This window comes from Symphalangus syndactylus, chromosome 23 (genome assembly GCF_028878055.3).
Source record: "Symphalangus syndactylus isolate Jambi chromosome 23, NHGRI_mSymSyn1-v2.1_pri, whole genome shotgun sequence".
In the NCBI taxonomy this organism is placed as follows: domain Eukaryota; kingdom Metazoa; phylum Chordata; class Mammalia; order Primates; family Hylobatidae; genus Symphalangus; species Symphalangus syndactylus.
Genome location: NC_072445.2, coordinates 41,376,258 through 41,402,784, shown reverse-complemented (window position 1 = coordinate 41,402,784; position 26,527 = coordinate 41,376,258). Strand labels below are relative to the sequence as shown.

At 44.2% G+C, this 26,527-nt stretch overlaps 2 protein-coding genes and 1 long non-coding RNA gene across 7 annotated transcripts in view; 1 reads left to right on the top strand and 2 right to left on the bottom strand.

The window, feature by feature from the left end:
* TRIM26 (tripartite motif containing 26) overlaps positions 1 to 2,626 on the bottom strand; it is a 30,357-nt gene extending 27,731 nt beyond the window's left edge. For 2 of the 5 annotated variants that reach the window (XM_055264757.2, XM_055264759.2), the window contains exon 1: positions 1,354 to 2,626. The gene's annotated coding sequence lies outside the window, so the exon portion shown is untranslated. The remainder of the gene's footprint in view (positions 1 to 1,353) is intronic. The other 3 variants (XM_055264761.2, XM_063632601.1, XM_055264760.2) reach the window with 2 other exon arrangements.
* A 20,035-nt stretch (positions 2,627 to 22,661) lies between these two features.
* LOC129473827 (popy Class I histocompatibility antigen, A-1 alpha chain-like) lies at positions 22,662 to 23,784 on the bottom strand. Its single transcript, XM_063632642.1, has 3 exons — positions 23,518 to 23,784; positions 23,118 to 23,387; positions 22,662 to 22,871 (listed from the first exon to the last, which is right to left on the bottom strand). Exons 1-3 carry the CDS (start codon positions 23,726 to 23,728, stop codon positions 22,789 to 22,791), a joined length of 564 nt encoding a protein of 187 aa, XP_063488712.1. The 5' UTR covers positions 23,729 to 23,784; the 3' UTR covers positions 22,662 to 22,788.
* LOC129473838 (uncharacterized) lies at positions 23,763 to 25,453 on the top strand. The gene is made up of 3 exons (XR_008654373.2): positions 23,763 to 23,891; positions 24,883 to 25,023; positions 25,165 to 25,453. It is a non-coding gene; the product is annotated as an uncharacterized lncRNA (long non-coding RNA).
* The last annotated feature ends 1,074 nt before the right edge of the window (positions 25,454 to 26,527 follow it).

The following is a 26,527-nucleotide window of genomic DNA, read 5'->3' as shown; positions in this document are numbered from 1 at the left end:
CCTAGGTATGGGCTGCACTTAGTGACTTCCTTCTAAAGAGGACAATACACGCAAAGAGTGGAAAAGAGACTAATTGTACAGTGGAGAAACCTGAAAAACACTATCTCAGCCAAATCAATATTAAGTCATAAATCATGTTAGTACATGCCCTTGACACGATGGGATGAAAATGGCAATCTACCTCTGTGGTCTTCCTCCCAGTTACCCATAAGCCCAGTCTCAGGAGAAAAACATCAAATTCCAACAGAGGGGCATCCTACAACATATACGACCAGTATTCTTCAATACTGTCAAGGTCATCAAAAGAAGTCTGAGAAACTCCCACAGCCAAGAGGAGCATAAGGAGACATGACAACTAAATGTAATGTGGTAACCTGCATGGGATCATGAAACAGAAAAAGTAGTGAGGTAAAAACTAAGGAAATCTGAACACACTATGGACTTTGGTCAATAATAATGTATTGATATTGGTTAATTGCAACAAATGTACCAAACTGAGGTAAGATGTTAGTAACAGGGGACCCGGTTTGGAGCATGTGGGAACTTCGTACTATCTTCTCAATTTTTCTGTAAATCTAAAAGTGTTGTAAGAAATAAAGTCTATTTAAACAATAAGATTGCAATTTTTGAAACATAAAAAGCCTAGCTTTTTTAAAGGTGATTTTTTTGAACTTGGGGAAAAACATGTTAGGGATTATGATTTCAGCTAACAGTTAAAAACAGGAGGTTAAGGCATGCATAAACGAATGTCATTCTCCCCTCTTTTGAAGTACACACAAATCGTGGTGTCAAAATTTGAAATCTACTGGAGATTTGGAAGTGTGTCTCTCCCATTTACTCCACAAAGTTAAATTTGCACCTTTTTTCTAAGGCCAAATAGGGAGAAAATCAGTAAGAAAAATGCTAATGGGCTGGAAAGAGTGAAAGCACAGCTCCAAGTATTTGCGGCTAAACCGGTTTACTCCGAACAACAACAACAAAAAAAGACAGAAAGAAAGCATGACACTTTGGTCAGGGAGCTGGATTAGTCGCCTATCTACCAGGCTCCAAGCAACCGGACGGTCATCCAGGCCCCGCTTACTTCTGGTTCCGCAGACTAGAATGGATGGGAGTCTGAGTAGGATACCAGAAAGCGAGAAAGACCCAAGAGGAGGGAGAGAATGGAAGGACAAGCAAACAGGAGGGATCTGGCTGGCAGAGAGGACGCAGCGAACTTGACCCCCTCCTGAGCCCGCCCGAGGGCCTGGCCCCGTTTTGAACCCGGGCCCGGAGGCTGCGTTGGGTCGCCCCAAACCCGGCGAGCGTGCGAGACTGTTGCTTCGCTGTATGTCTCATCTGACACCCCCTACTCACCGGTCCCGAGCTCCGGGCCGCGAATCCCGGCCGGGGCCCCTCCTCTCTCGCGGCAGTCTGTTCCGGGTCCCGCTCCTACACGAGCAACCAGCGCGACAGCTCGTCCCCGCCCCGTAATCTCCCGGCTATTCGGGGCCCTTCGCCGAGATTTCTCCCGGACCAGCCCCGGGATTGGCTCCTGCCGAACTTCGCCTTCCAGTAGGAACCTTAGTCTCTTTTACGTCACTGATCACCGGGCAAATCCCCAGACAGCCGCGGGCGGTGGGGCACCAGGGGCAGCGAAATGGAAACCGAAATCAGGCGGGACCAAGGCTGCGCCTAGAACCGCAGCCTGAGTTTGGCGCGTAATCGGGGTGGCCTGTTACACGGTCTAAGGGAGTAAATGCTAAGGCTTAGGAGGCCCCTACGTAGGACTCTTGAGAGGGCAATAATCCCCTTTCCACCTCTCGAGACCCCCCACTGCCCAACTCTGGCCTTATGCTGGATCAGGGTCCGAGGTGAAGGTATGAGGCGAAGGTGGCGCTCGCCAGGTGCTCAACATTAAATACGAAGTCCCTTCCCCTAACGTTGCCTAAATTTGCTTCCAGGACAAAGCAGGATTTTAGCAAGCAAATACTCTCAGAGACCTATCTACAAAAATTATTACTTCCTAGGTAAAATAACGTTCAACCAGACAGCCATTGTCGCCATTCGACGGAAGGAAAAACTGAGGTTCCAGGAGCTTAAGGGTCTGGGCCCAGTTCTGGGGGGTTGTTTCCGCTCCTCGACGATGAATTTAGAAACCAGAGGCTGCAAAGCGGGCCGAGACTGGGGTTCCCCAGGTCCTTGGTAGGGAGGTTTCCAGGAGGCTCGGGCGCGCCCCCGCCCACGGCCCCGGAAGCTGACGCCGCCGAAGCGTACGCAGCTGCCCAGCCTGCGCTCGCTTCGTGCTCTGCCTGCAGCCGCCGCGTCCAGTCCAGCTGCAGGGCCATGCCCTGTGCTGCGGTTGCCGTGTCCCAGGCGTCGACGCGTCAAGATCCCAGTCTTTCCCGGCTAGCCAGGCGGCAGCGGCGTTCAACTCGTGCACTGGGCTGGCAGCAAGCTGGGAAGAGGCGGCGCAGGTTCTCCCGGTCAGCCAGTGCCCTGCTCCTAAGGGTGGAGATCTAGCTGGGGACACTGGTCGCCCGCCTAGGCCGTGGTGAGAGGGTGGGCTACAGTTGTTTGGGTATTCATGAATGGAGGAGCTCAGGGTCCTACACCCTAAAACCTGCTGAATCTTCACCCCTCCTCCGCTGGGGGTAGGGAAATTTGCACTGCATTTAAGCAAAGTGTAGTGGAGTGGGTGGGACATTCAGAAGAAACCACGCCCACATTTAACATCCCGCGTCCTTCCCTTCTCCCCCAGCCCCGCATTTTGTCTTTTTCCCCTTTGTCCAGCAGTATAACTCACGCTGCCCCTCCGGGCTGGGAGGGGTGTAGACCTCACCTGCTGAGCACAACTCTGGCGGGCCTGTGCTCTGGAGGTGGTCTCAGCACCTACCTAGACCCTCTTGATACCTGCTTTTTTAGTTGGTGTTGTGGGAAGAAAGTGTGTTTAACATGCTCCTTAAATAATGCTCTGCCGCCGGGCGCGGTGGCTCACGCCTGTAATCCCAGCACTTTGGGGGGCCGAGGTGGGCGGATCACGAAGTCAAGAGATCCAGACCATCCTGGCCAACATGGTGAAACCCCGTCTCTACTAAAAATACAAAAATTAGCCAGGTGTGGTGGCGCGCGCCTGTAGTCCTAGCTACTCAGGAGGCTGAGGCAGGAGAATCGCTTGAACCCGGGAGGCGGAGGTTGCAGTGAGCCGTGATCGCCCCCTGCATTCCAGCCTGGGGACCGAGCGAGACTCCGTCTCAAAAAATAATAATAAAATAAAAAATAATGCTGTGCCACTAAGCCTTCTCTCCCTGTCCTGAGGTCTTTGGCCTATTCACAGACCATTCTGGGTAGACTCCAGCCACAAATCCACCACCCCACTTAAAATTCTGTATCCTCTCAGCACACTTAGAGGGGCATGGAAGACCCTTGCAGGGGCTGGGGCTCATGACATGACAGCTCCGCTTAACTCTCTGACCTCCCTCATGCCACTTCTCCCTCGGTCCCTGTGCTTTCACCTTACACCTGGTCTTGAAACTCCCTGCCCCAGCCCCTTGCATGGCTGCCCGCTTCTTGTCAGTCATGTCTCTGTTTAATTGGCATCTCAGAAAGGTCTTCCTCCCTCACCCAGTTGAAACCAGTTCCCCATCATGCATTATTCTGTTTCCTTTTCTTCATGCATTTGTTGCCATTTGAAAGCACCTTGTTCATTTCTTTGTCAATGTGTTTATTTTCCATCTTCCTCCCCCTCAATGTAAGCCCCAAGAGAGTTGAGACAACACCTGTCTTCCACGCACATGGCTTCCATGTAAATAAATGTATGTTAAATGAAATGAGCTCAGTGTGGGCATTTCTTTTTCTTTTTTTTTTAATTTTATTATTATTATAGTTTAAGTTTTAGGGTACATGTGCACAACGTGCAGGTTTGTTATCATTTAGCATTAGGTATATCTCCTAAAGCTATCCCTCCCCCCTCCCACCTCCCCCACAACAGCACCCGGTGTGTGATGTTCCCCTTCCTGTGTCCATGTGTTCTCATTGTTCAATTACCCCGTGTGGGCATTTCTAAAGCTGCCTGGCCCTGCTTGGCTGGGTATCAGTCATGCACTGAGTCCTTCTCTCACCACACTACATCTTGATTGATACAGCTTCTCAAGTCCAAGTAACGGTAACAGAAATGGAGGCTGGGAACACAATTTCTGCTTTGTGGTGGAGGAGACAGCTTTGTAGCAGCTTTGTAGCTTTGTGCCCCTCTACAGCTTCCTGCTTCATTTAAGGTTCTGAAGCAGAGTTGAAATTCCTTCCTCCAGCTCTCCATTTCTGTGGTCATACCAGATGGGAGGCCAGGGCAGCATATGGGGCTGGGTAAGAGTTCTGAGTTGAATTCTCCAGTCTGCCATGTTCTGTGAGGCTTTGGGGCAGCTGCTCAACCTCTGTGTGCCACAGGTTCTTCTTCTGTAATGTGGAAGTAGCTAGATCTGCTTGGTACGGTTATTATGAGGCTTAAATGTAAAGCTTTGAAATAGTGAATCAGTGCTGACTAGGCCAAAGGGTATGGTATAATTATTTGCATTTGAAATAAATAAATGGAGCAAGAAGATTTAGTAGATATATTCCTTGAGCAGCTCTGGTTTAACCTAAGGAGGAACTAATGGCTGCTGTCTAAAAATGAGTTTGTATATGACAGGGTACAAGAAATGCCACCCCAAAATATGGCACCTTGGAAATTGAGAAAATAGCAGAAACAGGAGGGTTTCTCTGACCTCTTGCTCCTTTCTGCCCTGAAGCAAGCCATAGAAACTAGAGTTCCCCTCGCCCCTTCTTCCCTGAAGCAGGCCACAAAATCTAGGAAGGTCACTCTCTGACCTGCTCCCTCCTTCTCCCTCCTTCATCTGAAGGCCCTTATATAACAGGCATCCTCTCCTATGCCCTGAGGGAGGGACTACCACACAGGTATGCCAAGAAGAAACTGAATAGACAGGCCTTTCCAACTTCTCAGTTTATCACCGTTAGCTCATACACTTTTGTCCATGCAATCATACATCTGCCTGACTGTCTATACAGCGATGCAAATGTCCCCATTTCTTTGGGTTTTCGTTTCTGAAAGTTCCCATGTCATGTAAAACTTGGATAAAATAAATGTGCATGCTTTTCTCTTGTTAGTCTGTTTTTTGTTATTGGAGTCTCAGCATAAACCTTGTGATGGGTAAGGAAAATATATTAGTGTTTTTCCCCCTAAGTTTAGTATAAACATATTGAGCTAAAACATAGCATTCAGAATCTCAGGATTTTAAGAATACTAGAGTGCTTGGAAAGAGGCCTCCAAACAAAAAACAAACAAACAAACAAAAAACTTGAAAACATGAAACTCCCATTGGTAAAGATGCAAAGAATCTGTTTGAATCTTTTGTGTGAAGGATACCTTGGTATTAGGGCCAGAATGAATAAATGAATATCTGTAAAGGAAAAGGTAAAAGTTACATCAATGAAACAATTTTAAGCCAACATTTCTGTTTTCTTGTAGAGGCATAAGCTAATAAATAACTTTCGTGCTACTAAAATCTGCCTGCTTTTGTGCTAAGAACTGGCTGCAGGATAAAAAATAACAGGTTTAACTGTCCTTTTTAAAAGGAAAAAAAGGCATTTTGAATGCTAATAGCATTAACTACTGGATTTTGAACAGAAAGCGTAGGCTGAACCAATCTCTTATATGACTTGGGATGTCATTTAAAATACTTTGTATTCCAAATTTGGTGACTTTTAAATGTCTATTAGCTCAAAAGTTAGTGAAAATATATTGTATAATATATAATGACAAATTCAACTTTAAAAAAACATTTTTTTTTTTTGAAACAGAGTCTCACTCTGTCACCCAGGCTAGAGTGCAGTGGTGCAATCATGGCTCACTGCAGCCTCGACCTCCTGAGCTAATGCAATTCTCCCACCTCAGCCTCCTGAGTAGCTGGGACAGATGTGTGCCACCATGCCTGGCTAATTTTTGTGTTTTTTGTAGAGACAAGGTCTGGCCATGTTGCCCACGCTGGTCTCAAACTCCTGGACCCAAGCAATCCTCCTGCCTTGGCCTCCCAAAGTGCTGGGATTACAGGCTTGATCCACCGCACCCGGCCGACACTGCAGCATTTTCTAATAGGCCTACGTAAAAATTATCTAATTCTCTAGGGTAGTTTAACTTTGATTTAGTATTTCAGGGTATTTAGAGTACTCCTTAGGGGTAGACAGTAACTTGTAGAAAAGTGATATCAATGGAAATGATTCTTGGTCAATAGCAATGTCAGTGAATTTTGTTCAGTGGAGGTATAGAAGATGTATGTCCAGTGTATGTATATTCAATCTTCCAAATTCTCTTTGAACTAGTTCTTTTTTACTAGTCTCTTGTTAGTACATCTTTGATACATGCTCACTTTTTCTTTGTATAGGATACTGTCATTGACTCTTAAAAATTATACTTTGGCAATACATTGCATTTTATTATTATGTCTCTTAATCTTATTATAACAATCAACCCTTCCCTTATTTTCATTCCATTAATTTGCTGGAGAAGCCAGTTCATTTATCCCGTAGAATGTTCCCCGTACTGGATTTGGTTGATTGCTTCCTCATGGTATCAATTAACTTGTTCCTCTATTTCCTGTGTATCTTAGATAAGATTCATAAGATAATAAAGGATGCTATGTAGTCATCTCTCATTCTAAGCAATCAAACATTTTCAATATCTTTCACCGTATGTCCCTAACCCAGATACTACTAGTCCGTCTCTCTCTGCTGTAAAGGTAAGCGTTAATCTGCATTTTTGTGATAATCATTCCTTAGCTTTTATTTTTATTTACTTAAAAGGCTTTATCAGATTTGGAGTTTTTTGTTTGTTTGTTTTTGAGATGGAGTCTCGCTCTGTCATCCAGGCTGGAGTGCAGTGGTGCGATCTCGGGTCACTGCAACCTCCACCTCCTGGGTTCAAGTGATTCTCCTGCCTCAGTCTCCTGAGCTAGGTAGCTAAGATTACAGGCGCCCGCCGCTACGCCAGGCTAATTTTTGTATTTTTAGTAGAAATGGGGTTTCACAATGTTGGACCAGGCTGGTCTCAAACTCCTGACCTCAGGTGACTCGCCCGTTTCGGCCTCCCAAAGTGCTGGGATTACAGGTGTAAGCCACCGCTCCCGGCTGGGTTCAATTTTTTAAGGAGAATACTTCAAAAGCAGTGCTGTGTACCTATGGTATCACATTTAGAGGTATATGATCTCATCCCACTATTAGTGATGGTAGATTCGATGGAAGATTCAGGTATTGTCAGCCTGATCTCTCCATTCCCCAGTTTGTGAGTTATGGATTTACTGCCTCTCAGCTCCAAAAATGATCCTGAATCTTTTAATTATGTTTTCTTTGCCACCTGGCCCTGAAGCTTTGTCAGTAGAGGGCACTGGAGAGTCATTGCTGGGAAAAACGATTTTGCTTCCTGGTTCTGGCGTGCTGTTTGCCAGGTTCCTGCAGTGAGTGCATAGTTTACCAGCACCTGCTCCTGCAGCACCCAAAACTTACCCAGTGTCCAGTTACTGCAGTCACAGTCAGCAACACCCAGCAGCGAGCAGCTTCCTTAGGCACCCCTGCTGAAGGGGTTTTATACTGGAGTGTCTCTGGTATGAACAGCTTTTGCCTGCACCCTAGAGAGTGGGTTTCCAGCAAGTTCTGCCATAGCAGAACCACCTTGATGTCTCTACTCTCCCTGACAAGGCTAGATCCCATCCTCTCTTGTTTTCTCAAAAATGGACTAACCATCTATAAATATCCACTCTCCTGCTTCAGCAATTTTTTTTTTACCGTTTCACTGAATTATTCTCATGAGCATACAAACATGTTATAATATTATCGCTTTAAAAACCAAAACAAAACAAACTCCTTGATACCATAAGTTTTTTTGTTTTTGTTTTTGTTTTATGGAGTTTTGCTCTTGTTACCCAGGCTGGAAAGCAATGGCACGATCTCAGCTCACTGCAACCTCCGCCTCTGGGTTTCAAGCGATTCTCCTGACTCAGCCTCCCCAATAGCTGGGATTGCAGGCACCCCCCCCCCATTCCCAGCTAATTTTGTATTTTTAGTAGAGACGGGGTTTCACCATGTTGGCCAGGCTGGTCTTGAACTCCTGACCTCAGGTGATCCACCCCCACTCCGCCCCGCCCCGGCCTCCCAAAGTGCTGGGATTACAGGTGTGAGCCACTGCGCCTGGCCGGTAACATAAGTTTTTAAAAGGTTTTTGCTTCAGGTACTCTCCTATTTTCCTGCTCCACATTTACAGCAAAACTAGAAAATATTGTCTGTACCTGCTCTCTGTTTCCTTTTCTCTCTTTCTTTACTCAAAAACTGTGAAATATATGTTCAAAAGTGTACATATAATCCATATACACATTTTAAAATATTGATGAGATAATAAAGGATGTTATGTAATCATCTCTCACTCTAAGCAATCAAATATTTCCAGTATCTTTTATTATGTGCTCCTAACCAATAGATCACTCTCCCTCTCTGCTAGAGCTGCATTTTTTTGTGATAATCATTCCCTAGCTTTTATTTATTTATTTATTTTTATATTTATTTATTTATTTATTTATTTATTTATTTTAAGATGGACTCTTGCTCTGTCGCCCAGGCTGGAGTGCAGTGGCGTGATCTCAGCTCACTGCAACCTCCGTCTCCTGGGTTCAAGCGATTCTCCTGCCTCAGCCTCCTGAGTAGCTGGGACTACAGGCACATGCCACCATGCCCAGCAAATTTTTTTGTATTTTTAGTAGAGACGGGGTTTCACCATGTTAGCCAGGATGGTCTCAATCTCCTGACTTCGTAATCTGCCCCATCCGCCTCCCAAAGTGCTGGGATTACAGGCGTGAGCCACCGTGCCTGGCCCCAGTGAGCTTTTCTTATTATTATTATTATTATTGTAGAGATGGTGTCTAGCTATGTCGCCCAGGCTTGTCTCAAATTCCTGGCCTCAAGCAATCCTACTGCCTCAACCTCCCATAGTGCTAGGATTAAAGACATGAGCCACCACACCGGCCATCCTAGCTTTTCTTTATACTTCCTTGATACATGTATGTATCCCTAAACAGGATATTGTCTAGTTTTGCCTATTTTTATACTTTGTATACGTGGAATTGTAATGTACGTGTTCTTCTGTGACTTGTCTTTATTTTTGAGATTAACCATCTTGATGCATATAGCTTTGGCTTGTTCATTTTCACTGCTGTGTAGTATTCCAGATTTGAAAGTCCCATGTGTTTTTCTTCTCCATTTTACTATTCTTAGAACTTGGTTTGTCTTCATAGTTTTGCTGTTATGATCAATGATGCTATGAGCATTCTCATACATGTACCCTGGCACATACCTGCAAGACTTTTTAGAATACATAACTAGTAGTGAAATTTCTGAGTCTTAGAATGTGGTTGCAGTATATATAGTGTCACTTTGTGAGGGGAGACTATTTCCCAGGGGTTGTATAATCTACATTCCCTTTAGTGGCAGATGAAATTCCCATTAAACCACATCTGCAGCTTCACTTGGAATTGTCAGACTTTTGACTTTTTGCCATTTTGATATGTGTGAAATGTTATCACATTTGGTTTTAATGTGCATTTTCCTAATTATTAATGAAGCTGAGCATTTTCCTTTTCTTTCTTTTTTCCTTTTTTTTGGCCAGTTGTATTTCTCTTTCTGTATAATGTCTTTTATGTTTTTTATACTTTCTTCTATTGGCTATTTTTAGTTTTCTTTTGGATTTGTTACCAAAATGCCAAGGATTTGGTCTAGGTTGCTCACTGCACAGTAAGCCAATCACTGAGACAACAAGTATTGCGAGGGAAGAAGGCTTTATTCAGGTGTTGCAACCAAGGAGATTGGAGATCAGTCTTAACTCTGTCTCCTCTTCTCAACTGATTAAAATTAAGGGTTTATAAAGCAGGGAGAAATGTAACTACATATGGGAAAACAGGAATTAGGGAGGGGTAAGGAAGAGGAGTTGGTCAACAGGCAGCCTGGGGTCAGTTAGGCAGTCATGAAGGGTGAGGGGTCTAGTGTCTTACCAGATGCAGTGAAAGGTAAGTTTCAGTTTTCTGATACTACCAGGGAGCCCTGATGGTCAATCTCCTGAGAAAGGAACTCAGATAAGACAAATGTAAGTTTCTCAAGTTTTAAGACTTGTAGGGTAAATTTCTATGTTTATTAAAAAAGAAAAAACATAATCAGTCCTATGGGACAAATGCGTTGGTTTCAGATTTATGGGAAATATTTGTTTTTTGTATATTCTGGACACTAATTCCTTGTTGGTTATATGTGTTACAAAAATCTTCTTGGAGTTTCTGGCTTGTATTTTCTCTCTCTTTATGTCATCTTTTGCGAAGAGAGAAGCATTTTTTTTTTCATTCTAAAGTAGCTGAACATATCAATCTTTATGTTTTGGACTCTTGGTCTAGTTTAATGAGTCCTACCTTGTCTTGAGATTACAAAGATAATCTATATTATTGACTAAATATTTTTCAGTTTAGCTGCTACAGACCAAATGCTTGTGTCCCTCCCAAATTTCGTATGTTAAAACCTAATCCTCAGTGTGATGGTATTTGGAGGTGGGGCCTTTGGGAGGTGATTAGGTCATGAGATCAGAGCACTGCTGAATGGGATTTGTGCCCTTATGAAAGAGGTACCCCAAAGAGCTCCCTTGTCTCTTCCACCATGTGAAGACACAATGAGAAGTTGGCAGTCTGCAACCCAGAAGAGAACCTTCATCTAAAACTGACTGTGCACCCTGAGCTCAGACTTCCCCTACCTCTAGAACTATGAGAAATAAGCGGTTGTTATTTAAGCCACCCAGTCTATGGTATTTTTGTTATAGAGGCCTGAACAACTAAGACATTTGCCTTTCATATGTAAACCTTTATAGATCTGGAATTAATTTTTGTGTTTAGAGCAAAATATATATTTGTTTCCCCTTTTTTCCATATGGTTAACTAATTATCTCAGTGTCATCTAATGCACAGCCTTTAATTTTCCCCACTGTTTTACACTGCAAGCTGTGTCATATGTTATGTATCCATCCATGCCTTCACCAATACTCATTGAGCATCTACTTTATGCTAAGTGCTCTTCTGGGTGCTGGGAATAAAGCAGTGACAAAACAGACAAAAATCCCAGTGGAGCTTGTGTTCTGTTGGAGGAAGGCAAACCACGAACAAAGTAATAAAAAATTTGTAATATGCCGGATGCAGTGGCTCACACCTGTAATCCCAGCACTTTGGGAGGCCTAGGCGGGTGGATCACGAGGTCAGGAGATCAAGACCATCCTGGCTAACATGGTGAAACCCTGTCTCTACTAAAAATACAAAAAATTGGCTGGGTGTGGTGGCACGCACTTGTAGTCCCAGGTACTTGGGAGACTGAGGCAGGAGAATCGCTTGAACCTGGGAGGCAGAGGTTGCAGTGAGCCAAGACCCTGCCACTGCACTCCAGCCTGGGCGACAGAGCAAGACTTGGTCTCAAAAAACAAAAAATTTGTAATATTAGATGGTGATAGGTACTATGAATTAACACAAACCAAGAAGGGGAATAGGGAGTGGGGAGAAAATGTTACAATTTTAAATAGGGAGGTTAGAGAAGTCCTCACAGAGAAAGCGATATTTCAGCAAATGCCTGAAAGAGGTAAGAGAGCGAGCTTTGAGAATATCTGAGAGAAATGTGTTCTAGGCAATGGGAAGAGTCTACACAAAGGCCTTGAGGCAGAAGCATGCCTAGCAAGTATAAGGAGCAGTAGGGATGCCAGTGTGTCTGGACCAGAGTGAAGGAGGGGTGAAGTGCAGGACATGAGGTCATCAGCTCAACAGAAGTGAGTGGGTCCACGCTGGGTAGGACCATGTGGACCATTCTAAGGACTTTGATTCTACTTTGAGTGAGATGGATGGCACTAAAAGGACAAAGGACTGATAGGCTCTGACTATAGGCTTTAACTCATGTTTTAATTTCTTTGGCTCCTCTGTTTTAAATGGAAGCAAGGAAACAAGAATGGAGGTAGCAACACCTGTCAGAAGGCCATTGAAATAAACTAGGCAAGTCATGATGGGAGTTGCGGGAAATAGTCAAGTTCAGAATACACTTGAAGATAGAATTAACATGATTAGGTATGGCGTGATAGGAACAATAGAGACAAGGCTGATGCCCAGGTGTTTGGCTTGAGCAACTGGAAGGATGCTGAGATGGGAAAGACTTGACAGAGGGTAGGGGCGTGGGCAGGGACAGACCAGGGAAGAGGATTTGGATCTGATTTTGGATATGCTAATTTTGAGATGTCTATTAGACACGCAAAACGTAGATCAGACTCTCAACTCATTTAAGCTACTATTAGTGGCTACCCTTTTCTCTTACCTTCCAGATTTCTGGGCAACACTCCACTCTTCCTGATGCACACTCTTGAGTTGCAGCCTGGGACTCTACATTTCAAGCAAGATATTCTTACACATAACAAAGCTTGAAAAGCATTGCTTTAGGCTTTCGTTTGTCTCTCCAAGTACCTCCAAATGTGTATTTAATGCTTTTATAATCAGAAAAGTGTTACAAAATCAAATACCCAATAAAAATTCCCTATTTTCACAGCATACCATACAACTACTTTATACAGAGTTTCCAGCATTTTGCAGTAAAATCATTGTTCGCAATTTTTTTGGGTCACAGTTTTTGGCAAATGAAGCATGGTATAAGATGCCTGGGACTGCGGAGTTTCCCAGGATGCAGGACTTTCCACGCAAAACCAGAAAGGTTCCGGACAAACCAAGAAGAGTTCTTCACCCCAGATGTGTGAAACCAGTGGCAAAGTGCCTGCTTTAGGGAGGGCAGCATGGGACAGTGAATCAGAGTGGACACTGAACCTGGGTCCACTTGTGGAAGGTGGTCTTGTTACAGGAAAGAGGTCCCAATCCAGACCCTGAAAGAGGGTTCTTGGATCTCGTGCAAGAAAGAATTCAGAGCAAGTCTGCTGGAGTGCACAGCAAAGCACGTTCATTAAGAAAGTAAAGTGGTGAAAGAATAGCTACTCCATAGACAGAGTAGGGCGTTCCAGAAAGTAAGAAAGTAAGAGGAGGAATGCGTCCACCCTAGGTACAATGCTTACATATATATATATATATATATATATATATATATATATATATGATATGCTTACATATATATATATATATATATGATATGCTTACATATATATATATGATATGCTTACATATATATATGATAAAAGAAGATCATGGGAAGATGTGCTCTGCTGCAAGAGTTTGTGATAAAGGATTAATTTCCTTAATTACTGTGTTTTGCAAGAATCAATATTATTATCTTTAAAGCAAAATTAGGAATGCCTTTGTTCTCCAGATATCAGGATTATCTGGACATTGCTAAATCTGGGTCAGTTTAGTAAACTTTTTTTTTTTTTTGAGACAGAGTCTCCCTCTGTTGCCCACGATCTCAGCTCACTGCAACCTCTGCCTCTTGGGTTCAAACGATTCTTCTGCCTCAGTTTCCCCAGTAGCTGGGACAGGCGAGTGCCACCACACCCAGCTAATTTTTGTATTTTTAGTAGAGATGGGTTTCACAATATTGACCAGGCTGGTCTCGAACTCCTGACCTTGTGATCCACCCACCTTGGCCTCCTGAAGTGCTGGGATTACAGGTGTGAGCCACCTTGCCTGGCCTAGTAAACATTTTTTTTTTTTTTTTTTTTTGAGACAGAGTCTCACTCTGTTGCCCAGGCTGGAGTGCAGTGGCGCAATCTCGGCTCACTGCAAGCTCCGCCTCCCGGGTTCACGCCATTCTCCTGCCTCAGCCTCTCCGAGTAGCTGGGACTACAGGTGCCCGCCACCACGCCCGGCTAATTTTTTTTTGTATTTTTAGTAGAGATGGGGTTTCACCGTGGTCTCGATCTCCTGACCTCATGATCCGCCCGCCTTGGCCTCCCAAAGTGCTGGGATTACAAGCGTGAGCCACCGTGCCCGGCCAAAAAAAAAAAAAAAAATTATTAATAGTAAAGACAAGGGTCCAGTATGTTGCTCAAGCTAGTCTCGAACTCCTGAACTAAAGTGATCCTCCCACCTTGGCCTCCAAAAGTGCTGGGATTACAGGCATGAGGCACCACACCTGGTCCTTTTGTTGGTCTTTTATTTCATTTTCTTGCCATATTGCATGGGTTAGGATGCTCGTAAGGTGTTTTAAACAAAAATGAGGAAAGCCACATCTTTGCTTTGTTGCTGATCTTAGGAAGTAAGCATCTGGCCTTTCATAATTGAATATGAGGGTAACTGTAAACTTTTCGTGGATGTCCTTAACCACATTGAAGATATTGCTTTCGATTTTTAGTTTGCTGAGATATTTTGTCATGAAACAGTCTCGATTTTGCAAGTGCTTTTTCTGCATTGACTATAATAATTGTGCAACATTTGTTCTTTGTTCTATTAATCGGGTGAATTGTATTGTTTAATTTTCAGATGTTAAACCAACCTTACTTTCCCATGAAAAAAACCAGTGTGGCATGGCATATTATTCATTTTATGTATATCTTAATTGGATAACGTTTTGTATTGAATTGTGAGTCTGTATTCAAGAGGAATATTTGTTCTTGATTCTTTTTCTTGCGATGTTCTTGTTTGGGATTTTTATCTGGATAATGCTGGTGATATGGTTTGGTTCTATGTCCCCACTCAAATCTTATCTTGAATTGTACTCCCATAATTCCCATGTGTTGTGGGAGGGACCCAGTGGGAGATAATTTGAATCATGGGGTTGGTTTCCCCCACACTGTTCTCATGGTAGTGAATAAGTCTCATGAGATCTGATGGTTTTATCAGGGGTTTCTGCTTGTGCATCTTCCTCATTTTCTCTTGTTACCACCATGTAAGAAGTGCCTTTCACCTCCTGCCATGATTCTGAGGCCTCCCCAACTATGTAGAATTCTAAGTCCAATTAAACATCTTTTTCTTCTCAGTCTTGGGTATTTCTTTATCAGCAGCGTGAAAATGGGCTAATACAGTAAATTAGTACCAGTAGAGTGGGCGCTACTGAAAATATACCCGAAAATGTGGAACTGACTTTGGAACTGGGTATTAGGCAGAGGTTGGAACAGTTTGGAGGGCTCAGAACAAGACAGGAAAATGTGGGAAAGTTTGGAACCTCCTAGAGACTTCTTGAATGGCTTTGACAAAAATGCTGATAGTGATATGAACAAGAAGGTCCAGGCTGAGGTGGTCTCAGATGGAGATGAGGAACTTGTTGGGAACTGGAGCAAAAGTGACTCTTGTTACGTTTTAGCAAAGAGACAGGTGGCATTTTGCCCCTGCCCTAGAGATCTGTGGAACTTTGAACTTGAGAGAGATGATTTAGGGTATCTGGCAGATAAAATTTCCAAGCAGCAAAGCATTTAAAAGGTGACTTGGGTGCTGTTAAAAGTATTCCATTTTAAAAGGGAAACAGAGCATAAAAGTTCAGAAAATTTGCAGCCTGACAATGCAGTAGAAAGAAAAACCCATTTTTTTGAGGAGAAACTCAAGCTGGCTGCAGAAATTTGCATAAGTAACAAAGAGCCAAACGTTGATCCCCAGGACAATGGCGAAAATGTCTCCAGGGCATGCCATAGGTCTTCATGGTAGCCCCTCCCCATCACAGACCCAGAAGTATAGGAGGAAAAAATGGTTTCATGGTCCAGGCCCAGGGTCTCCATGCTGTGTGCAACTTAGGGACTTGGTGCCCTGCATGCCAGCTGCTCCCACTGTTGCTAAAAGGGGCCAAGGTACAGCTTGGCCCATGGCTCTGGAGGGTGCTGGCTTTAAGCCTTGACAGCTTCCATGTGGTTTTGAGCCTGCAGGTGCATAGAAGTCAAGAATGGAGGTCTGGGAACCTCCACCTAGATTTCAGAAGATGTATGGAAATGCTAGGATGCCCAGGTAAAAGTTTGGTGCAGGGGCAGGGATCTCATGGAGAACCTCTGCTAGGGCAGTGTGGAAGGGAAACATGGGGCTGGAGCCCCCACACAGAGTCCCTACTGGGGCACTGCCTAGTGGAGCTTTGAGAAGAGGGCCACCGTGTTCCAGACCCCAAAATGGTAGATCCACCAACAGCTTGCACTGTGCATCTGGAAAAGCCACAGACACTCAACGCCAGACTGTGAAAGCAGCCAGAAGGGAACATATACCCTGCAAAGCCACAGGGGCAGAGCTGCCCAAGATATGGGGACTTACCTCTTGCATCAGCATGACCTGGATGTGAGACATGGAGTCAAAGGAGATCATCTTGGAGCTTTAGAATTTGACTGCCCCACTGGATTTAGGACTTGCATGGGCCCTGTAACTCCATTTTGGCCAATTTCTCCCATTTGGAATGGCTATATTTACCCAATACCTGTACCCCCATTGTATCTAGGAAGTAACTAGCTTGGTTTTGATTTTACAGGCTCATAGGCAGAAGGGACTTGCCTTGTCTCAGATAAGACTTTGGACTGTGGACTTTTGGGTTAATGCTGAAATGAGGAAAGACTTTGGGGGATCGTTGGGAAGACATGATTGGTTTTGAAATGTGAGGACATGAGATTTGGAGGGGCCAGGGATGGAATGATATGGTTTGGCTCTGTATCCCCACCCAAATCTCATCTTGAATTGTACTCCCATAATTCTTATGTGTTGTGGGAAGTACCTAGTGGGAGATAATTTGAATCATGGGGGCTGTTTCCCCCATACTGTTCTTGTGGTATTGAACAAGGCTCAAGACCTGATTTTTTTTGTTGTTGCTGTTTTATGGAGTCTTGCTCTGTCACCCAGGCTGGAGTACAATGGCGTGGTCTCAGTTCACTGCAACCTCCACCTCCCGGGTTCAAGTGATTCTTCTGCCTCAGCCTTGTCAGTAGCTGGGATTACAGGTGCCCACCACCAAGTCCAGCTAATTTTTTTGTATTTTTAGTAGAGACGTGGTTTCACCATCTTGGTCGGGCTGGTCTCGAACTCCTGACCTCAGGTGATCCACCCAGCTCAGCCTCCCAAAGTGCTGGATTACAGGCATGAGCCACATGCCTGGCTGATCGGATGGTTTTATCAGGGTTTCTGCTTTTGCATCTTCCTTATTTTCTTTTGCCGCTGATATGTAAAAAAATGCCTTTCACCTCCTGCCATGATTCTGAGGCCTCCCCAGCCATGTGGAATTGTAAGTCCAATTAAACTTCTTTGTCTTCCCAGTCTCGAGTATGTCTTTATCAGCAGCATGAAAACTGACTAATACAGCTGGCTTCATAGATTAAATTTAAAATTGTTGCCTCCTTTAATTTCTAAAAGGTATGTGTAAAATTGATGTTATTTCTAAATTATTTGTTTGATACAGTTCATCAGTGAAGCCCTCTGGACCTGGAGTTTCCTATATGAGAAGAATTTTGATTACAAATTCAATTTCTACAATCAATATATGACTGGCCACATTTTCTATCTCTTCTCAGGTCAGTTTTCATAAGTTTTCTCTCTCAAGGAAATTGTTCGTTTCATTTGCTTGTCAAACTTATTGACATGAGATTATCAATATTTCTTTTTGAGATCTAGAGAGTGTGCACTGATGTTCGTTTTTTCTTGACATTGTTAATGTGCATCTTTTTGTCTTGATCAGTCTAGCTAAAAATTTATAATGTGTACTGATTTTCCCCATAGAACCAATATTTGGGCTCATTAATTTTCTCTGTCTTTCTGCTTCATTTTTTCCATTTAATTCTTATTTTCTTCTTTCTGCATGCTTTGGTTTAATTTGTTCTTCTTTGTTTCTTATAGCAGAAACTAATTTACTAATTTGAGACCTACCTTCTTTCTTAATATAGGCATTTAAGGATATCGGTTTTTTCTCTAGTACTACTTCAGCTGCATCCCATACATTTGATATGTTGTGTTTCATTATCCTTCAGAATACAGAAGACTTTCTAATTTCTGTAGTGATTTCCACTTTGAATAAATTGTCATTTAGAATTTTGATGTTAATTTCCAATACTTGGTATTTTCATGATCATCTTAGTCAATCTGGGCAGTTATAACAGAATACCATAGTCTATGTGGCTTGCAAACAACAAAAATCTATTTCTCACAGTTCTGGAGGCTGGGAAGTCAAAGATCAAGGCCTGGGAAGAGTCAGTGTATGGTAGGGGCTGCTTCCTGATTCATGGATGTTGCCTTTTCTTGGTGTCCTCACATGGTGGAAGGGGCAACGAGCAATCTGGGGTCCGTTTTATAAGGGCATTCATTTCATTAATAAGGGTTTTGCCTTCATTGCATGATCACTTCCTAATGGCACCACCTCCAAACACCATCACATTAGAGATTAGGTTTCAATTGTGAGTTTAAGGATGACAAAAGCATTCAGTCCCACAGGATCAACTTATTGTTACAGATTTCTAATGTATTTCCATTATGGCCAGAAAATATATTCTGTATGATTTCAATGTTTTCAAATTTATTGTTTTATGGCCTGAAATATGGTTTCTCCTGGTAAATGTATTATTCATACTTGAGATAATATGTATTTTTCATTGATGTGCATAGGTATATAAATAAATTAAGTCTGGGTGCTTGATAATGCTTTTCAATTTTCTGTGTCTTTGCTAAATTTTTCTTAGTTTTTATATTTATAGCTGAAAGAAAGCTTTAAAATCAATAATCATGTTTGTAGAATTCTCCACTTCTCTCTGTAATTTTGTCAATTTTTCTTCATGAACTCTGAAGACTTGCTATTGGACTCGTTTCTGGTTGTGTGTCTTTCTGTTGAATTCACCCTTTTGTTTATGAAGTGCCTCTTTTTCTCTCTGGTAATATATATTATTTGAAAATCTTTTACTGGTGGTAAAATAACCATTTCAATCCCCCATGCTTACTGTTTGTATGGCATTGCTTTTTCCATCAATTTTTATTTATCTGTGTCTTCATATTGAAATTGCATGTTTTACATGCAGATGTGTGTTCATTGCAGCACTAGTCACAATAGCAAAGACATGGAATCAACCTAAATGCCCATCAATGGTAGACTGGCTAAAGAAAATCTGGCACATATGTACCATGGAACACTATGCAGCCATAAAAAAAATGAGATCATGTACTTTGCAGGAACATGGATGGAGCTAGAGGGCATTATCCTTTGCTAACTAATGCAGGAACAGAAAACCAATTACCACATGTTCTCACTTATGAGTGGGAGCTAAATGATGAGAACATACGGACACATAGAGGAGAACAACACACACTGGGGCCTACTTGAAGATAGAGGGTGGAAGAAGGGGGAGGATCAAGAAAAACAATGAATGGGTTCTAGGCTTAATACCTGGGTGGCTACTAATGGGTACAGAAACTATATGACAAACTCTCATAATACAAATTTACCTATATAAAAAACCTGCACATGTACCCTGAACTAAAAATAAGCATTAAATTAAAAAAGAAAGAAAGAAAGTTCATGTCTTGAAAAGAGCATACGGTTGGGTTATTTTTTTCTTTAATTCAGTCACCAATCTCTGCCCTTAATTGGAGTGTTATTTATATAGGTTTTTGTCATTATTGATATGATAGGTTTTAGGTCTATCATGTTATTTTCTCAGTTTTTGTTTCTCTGTTTCTCTTGTCCTGACCAATGATTTCTCATCAGAAACCAGAGAAACAAAATAAAGTAGAATAACATCTTTAAAGTGCTGGAAGAAAAAAAAGGTCAACTAAGAATTCTATATCCAGTACAGATGTCCTTCAAGATAAAGGCTAAATAAGTAGATATTTCAGGTAAAAGAAAATTAAGAGAATTTGTCACCAGCAGATCTGTACAATAAAAATTGGTAAAGAAAATTTTTCAGGCTGAAAGCAAATGATACCAGGTGGAAAATGATATTATCAGAAAAGATGAAGATGTCAGAAGTGGTAGACACTAAGTACAAAAAGCTATCTTGCTCCCCCCTGTTTAATCTTACTTTATATACATAGAACTGTTTAAAGGTAAAATAAGCAGGCTTTCTTATGGGGCTTATAACCTATGTAGATACACTACATATAATATCTATAGTATAAAAGATGGACGCTGTACAGAGGATAAATGGTTGCAAGATTTCTATATTTATGTGAACTAGTACATTATTAACTGAAAGTGGGCTGTGAAATGTTGAGAATGAGTTAAGTTCTGAAGGAAATCAAGACACAAAAAAGTATTCAATAGATCAGCAAATTCAAGAGATGGTTTTTTGAAAAAATTAATAGGATAAATAGGCTGCTAGCTAGACTAATGAGGAACAGAGGCGATCCCAATAAGCACAATTAGAAATGACAAAAAAGATGTTACCACTGACTCTGCAGAAATAAAAATAACCGTCAGAAGCTACTATGAACACCCGTATGCACACACACTAGAAAACCTAGGAGAGATAGATAAGTTCCTGGAAACATACACCCTCCCAAGACTGAACCAGGAAGAAATTGATTCCTTGAAAGGACCAATCATGAGCTCCAAAATTGAATCTTTAATACATAGCCTACCAACAACAAAAAAATCCGTGAACCTGATGGATTCACAGGTGATTTCTACCAGATGGATGAAGAAGAGCTGGTACCATTCCTACTGAAACTATTCCAAAAAATTCAAGAGGAGGAACTCCTCCCCAACTCATTCTATGAGGCCAGCATCATCCTGATACCAAAACCTGGCAGAGACAAAACAGAAAAAGAAAACTTCAGATCAATATGTTTGATGAACATTGATGCAATAATCCTCAACAAAGTACTTGCAAACCAAATCCAGCAGCCCATCAAAAAGCTAATTCCAATGATCAAGTAGTCTTCATATCCAGGATGCAAGATTGGTTCAACACGTGCAAATCAATAAATGTGATTCATCACATACATAGAACTAAAGACAAAAACCACATGATTATCTTAATAGATCCAGAAAAGCCTTCTGATAAAATTCAACATTCCTTTATTTAAAAACACTCAATAAACTAGGTATTGAAGGAACATACCTCAAAATAATAAGAGCCATCTATGACAAACCAACAGCCAACATCATACCAAATGGGGGAAGCATTCCCCTTGAAACCCAGCACGAGACAAAGATGCCTTCTCTCACCACTCCTATTCAACAGAGTACTGGAAGTCCTGGCCACAGCAATAAGGCAAGAGAAAGAAATAAAGTGTATCCAAATAGGAAGAGGGGAAGTCAGACTACCCGTTTGTAGTAGACTACCAGCCAATATTCCCTTAAGGCCCACGGGCTCTTGTGTCAGCTCGTGGGGAATGCTGCCTACTAGTCTTTAATGGATTAAAATGTATAATGTGTTTCACTTGTGTATTAGTCTGTTTTCACACTGCTGGTAAAGACATACTCGAGACTGGGCAATTTACAAAAGAAAGAGGTTTAACGGACTTCATGGCTCCACATGGCTGGGGAGGCCTCACAATCATGGTGGAAGGCAAGGAGGAGCCAGTCACATCTTGCGTGGATGGCAGCAGGCAAGGAGAGAGAGCTGGTGCAGGAAAACTCCAGTTTTAAAAAACCATCAGTTCTCAGCTGGGCGTGGTGGCTCACGCCTCTAATCCCAGCACTTTGGGAGGCTGAGGCAGGGGGATCACGAGGTCAAGAGATCGAGACCATCTTGGCCAACATGGTGAAACCCCGTCTGTACTAAAAATACAAAAATTAGCTAGGCGTGGTAGTGCGTGCCTGTAGTCCCAGCCACTCGGGAGGCTGAGGCAGGAGAATCGCTTGAACCCAGGAGGCGGAGGTTGCAGTGAGCCGAGATTGCGCCACTGCACTCTGGCCTGCGCCACTGCACTCCAGCCTGGTGACAGAGTGAGATTCCCTTTCAGAAAAAAAAAATCAGATCTCATGAGACTCAATCACTGTCAGTTTGGTCCTCCCCGTCCCACACCCAGGTCAGTGTGATCTCCACAGGGTAGAAGCCCAGGGCCCAGCACCTCAGGGTGGCCTCATGGCCAGAGACGGGGTGGTTGATCACGTGTGTCTTTGGGGGGTCTGAGGGGAAGAGTCAGAAAATTCAGACACTTTGCACTCCTCATGGGACACTCCAGCAGCGCCCATGTGACCATCCTGAGAATGGACAGGACACCTGGGGTCGGGGAGAGAGCGCAAAACCCAGACACCAGCCTGGACACTGGAATCTGGGATAATGTTCCTATTCCTTGGAAGGGCTAGAATCTGGATAACTCAGCACAGGTTGAGAGGCTCCAGGTCTCTGACAAGCACTTAAGCTTCTGACCCGGGTGGAAGCCAAGAGACGCAGAAAGGCTGGAATCAGACCTCCAAAGACACTGAGTATGAGGCAGAGAACAAAGCCTGAGAGAAAATCGCCCTGTGGTGCCTAAGGTGCTGCAGGGGACAAAGGGAATCACTGATCAGTATTCTAGGGATTGTCTTCCCCTCCATTCCCTCAGAGACTTCACCACTTAATTGTTCCTCAGAGTCACTCTCAGGATATGAAACCCAGAGGGAGAGCGATATTCTACCGTTGATCCCATTTTCCTCCCCTCCTCGTGGGATGCCAGCCAGGAGATCTACAGGCGATCAGGGAGGCGCCCCACAGACCCTGGCACCCGCAAGCTGTAGGATCTCCTTCCCGTACTCCAGGTGTCTGTGTAGGGACTACACACACAGGCCCTCTAGGTAGGCCCTGGATTGCTCTGTCTCTTCGACCTCCTCCTAGGGCTCGGTGATCTCAGCCGCCGTGTCCGCCGCAGTCCGGGAGCACAGGTCCTCGTTCAGGGCGGGGTAATCCTTGTAGTCTTAGGCATGCTGCTCATACCCGCGGAGGAAGCTGCCCTCTGGATCCACGTCGCAGCCAAACATCTCCCGGAAGGTGTGAGACCCTGGCACCGCCCCCACAGTCAGCCCCGCCCACTAAGCCCCGCCCCGGCCCCGACCAACCGGCGGGGATTTTCGCTTCAACTGAAAATGAAACCGAGTAAACGCAGCTGTGGCTCTCCCAAATCGAGGCTGTGGGCGAGTCCCGCAGCCTCCGGGTAGATCTCGGACCCGGAGACTCAGGGCAACCCGGGCCGTCCTTGGGGGGTGGGCAGGGGTCGTGACCTGCGTCCCGGGCTGGGGTCACTCACCGGCCTCGCTCTCGTTGTAGTAGCGGAGCAGGGTCCGCAAGTTGCCTGGGAAAGTCTCTGCGTGGGCCTTGGCGCTCAGTGTCTCCCGGTCCCAATACTCCGACCCCTCCTGCTCCACCCACTGCGCTCGCGGCTCCATCATCGCACTCGCGGCATCGCTGTCGAACCGCACGAACTGCGTGTCGTCCACGTAGCCCACGGCGATGAAGCGGGGCTCCCCGCGGCCGGGCCGGGACACGGTGGTGCTGAAATACCTCAAGGAGTGGGAGCCTGGGGGCGAGAGGGGCTGAGGCCCGCCCGACCCTCCTCCCGGCGCGGCTCCCCGGGTCCTGCGCCCCCCGCTGGGCGGGCCCCTCGCTCCTCCCCGCAGAGGCAGTTTCCTTCCCGACCCCACACTCACCCTCCCAGGTCTCGGTCAGGGCCAGGGCCCCCAAGTAGTAGCAGGAGGAGGATTCGGGGCTCCACGACCCCATCCTCGGGATCTGCAGATAGTCTGAGTCCCATAGGTTGCGAAAGGGAGAAGAAACTCCGGGCATGGGGAATCCGCAAGGCCGGGCCTCCCCAATCCAGACACCGCCCTCAGGACCCGAGACCCTGAGAGCTGAGGTCATGCCTGAGGACCTGGGACTTCGCCCTGACCCTTCTCCTCCTGCCCGGAGCGCTCTTTGTCACACTGTCTCCCTGAGTCCTGGCCCAGGAGCTATGTCATTGGTTCTCAAAAGCTTTGGTTTTATGATCCCTATATGCTCTTAGGAATCAGTGAAGACGCCAAAGGTAATTTTGTTTATGTCTGTTAATATTTCCCATATTAGAAATTAAAACTCAAAATATTTAATTCATCTAGAGTGTTAATAACCCATTACATGTTAGAAATATTTTTATGAGAAATCACTGTTTTCCAAAATAAAACAATATAGTGAGAGGAGTGTATTTTTTTTTTTTTTTTTTACATTTTACATGCTTACAAGTTCTTTTCTGGTCTGTCTCATTAGAAGACCAGTGGATTTTCCTGTCTGTTTCTGCATGTAATCTGTTATTTTGATTGAGGTTTATGAAAAAAATCCAGCCTCACACAGACTTGTAGTAGGAATATTTTTTTTTTATTATTTTTTATAACATTTTCAGCAAAGGAATGCCCAAGATAAGGTGAATAAGATCCAGGAAGCCAGAACTGCCCCAGGCGTGTGGGCACCAGTCCACAGGTAGCAGGACTGAGGGCTGTGGGCCAGACGTCTTCACAACAGTGAGGTTGATGGAATCGCGGATATGCTTGAATATAGTCAGGGAGACTGTTTTAGTCTGTGTCATGGTTTGGATCTGTGTCCCTGCCCAAACCTCAGGTCAAATTGTATAATCATTGTTGGAGGTGGAGCCTGGTGGGAGGTGATTGGGTCGTGGGGGCAGTTTCTCGTGGTTTAGCACCATCCCCTCGGTGCTGTTCTCTGATTTTCTCACAAGATCTGGTTTGTTTTAAAGTGTGTAGCACCTCCCCCGCCCCCTTGCTTCTTGCTTTGCCTTGCCTTCTCCTGATTGTAAGTTTCCTGAGGCCTTGAGGCCTCTCCAGAAGCCTAGCAAGTGCCAGAATCATGCTTCCCATATAACCTGAACAACCGTGAGCCAATTAAACTTCTTTTCTTTATAAATTACCCAGGCTCAGGTATTTCTTTGTAGCAATGCAAGAACGAACTAATATAGTCTGTTTATGCTGCTATAACAAAATACCACAGACTGAGTCAATTAAGAACAGAAATTTATTTTCTCACAGTTCTGGAGACTGGGAAGTCCAGGATCAAGGCACCAGCATCTGTTGAAGACCTCTTGCTGTGTCTTCACATGGTAGAAGATGGAAGGGCAAGACAGAGGACAAAGAGAGGCCAAAAGGGGTGAACCTGCTCCTTCAACAACGGTATTAATTCATTCATGAGGACAAAGCCCTCGTGACCCAAACACCTTCCATTAGATCCCACCTCCCAACACCACTGCATTGGAGACTGATACAGTTTGGGTGTTGTCACCTGTAAATCTCATGTTTAATTTTAATCCCCAGTGTTACAGGTGGGTCATGGTAGAAGGTGTTTGGGTCATGGAGGAGGATCCCTCATGGATTGCTGCTGTCCTTGTGATAGTGAGTTCTCCTGAGATCTGGTTGTTTAAAAATATGTGGCACCTCCCTCCCCACTTCCTCCCGCTTTCACCAAGTGATATGCCTGCTTCTGTTTCCTTCCACAATAAGTGAAAGCTCCCTGAGGCCTCCCCAGAAGCCAAGCAGATACCAGTACCATGCTTGTACAGCCTGCAAAACCATGAGCCAATAAACCACCGTTCTTTATAAATTACCCAGTCTCCGTTACTTCCTTACAGCAATATGAGAATGGACTAATACAGGGATCCAATTTACAACACATGAGCTTTGCAGGACACATTCAAACCATAGCAGAAGCCACTGGGGAAAGTTTGGGAGAGATCTTGTAATTAGTAAGGCAGAAACTAAGCACAGGAAGGAACAAGACATTTATTAACCTCAGGAAAATTAAAAAGTAAATTTGACAGAGGGAAAGTAATCACAGCTGCTAGCCTAGTTGTGAATACCATTTACACAGTCATAATAATGTAAACACTGAACACTGAGCTTACCAAAATAAGAAAATAACTACACTGGGAGGACAGGGTATGCGGAAGGGAGCTATCCACTAAGGATGGTAGATAAAAATAAACAACAGGGGCCGGGCATGGTGGCTTATGTCTGTAATCCCAGCACTTTGGGTGGCAGAGGCAGGCGGATCACGAGGTCAGGAAATCAAGACCATCCTGGCTAACAAGGTGAAACCCCATCTCTACTAAAAATACAAAAATAATTAGCTGGGCGTGGTGGCAGACGCCTGTAGTCCCAGCTAATCAGGAGGCTGAGGCAAGAGAATGGCGTGAGCCTGGGAGGCAGAGCTTGCAGTGAGCCAAGATCATGCCACTGCACTCCAGCCTGGGCTACAGAGCAAGACTCTGTCTCAAAAATAAATAAATAAAATAAAATAAACAACAGGCCAGGCATGATGGCTCACACCTGTAATCCCAGCACTTTGGGAGGCCGAGGTGGGTGGATCACGAGGTCAAGAGATGGAGACCATCCTGGCCAACATGGTGAAACCCTGTCTCTACTAAAGAAAATACAAAAATCAGCCGGGCGTGGTGGTGCGCGCCCATAGTCCCAGCTACTAGAGAGGCTGAGGCAGGAGAATTGCTTGAACCCAGGAGGTGGAGTTTGCAGTGAGCCAACATCATGCCACTGCACTCCAGCCTAGCGACAGAGCGAGACTCCGTCTCAAAAAAAAAAAAAAAAAAAAAAGATGCAACCACACTGGCAACTTGATTTTAGCCCGTTGAGCCTTGTTTCAGACTTCTGACCTACTGAGGCA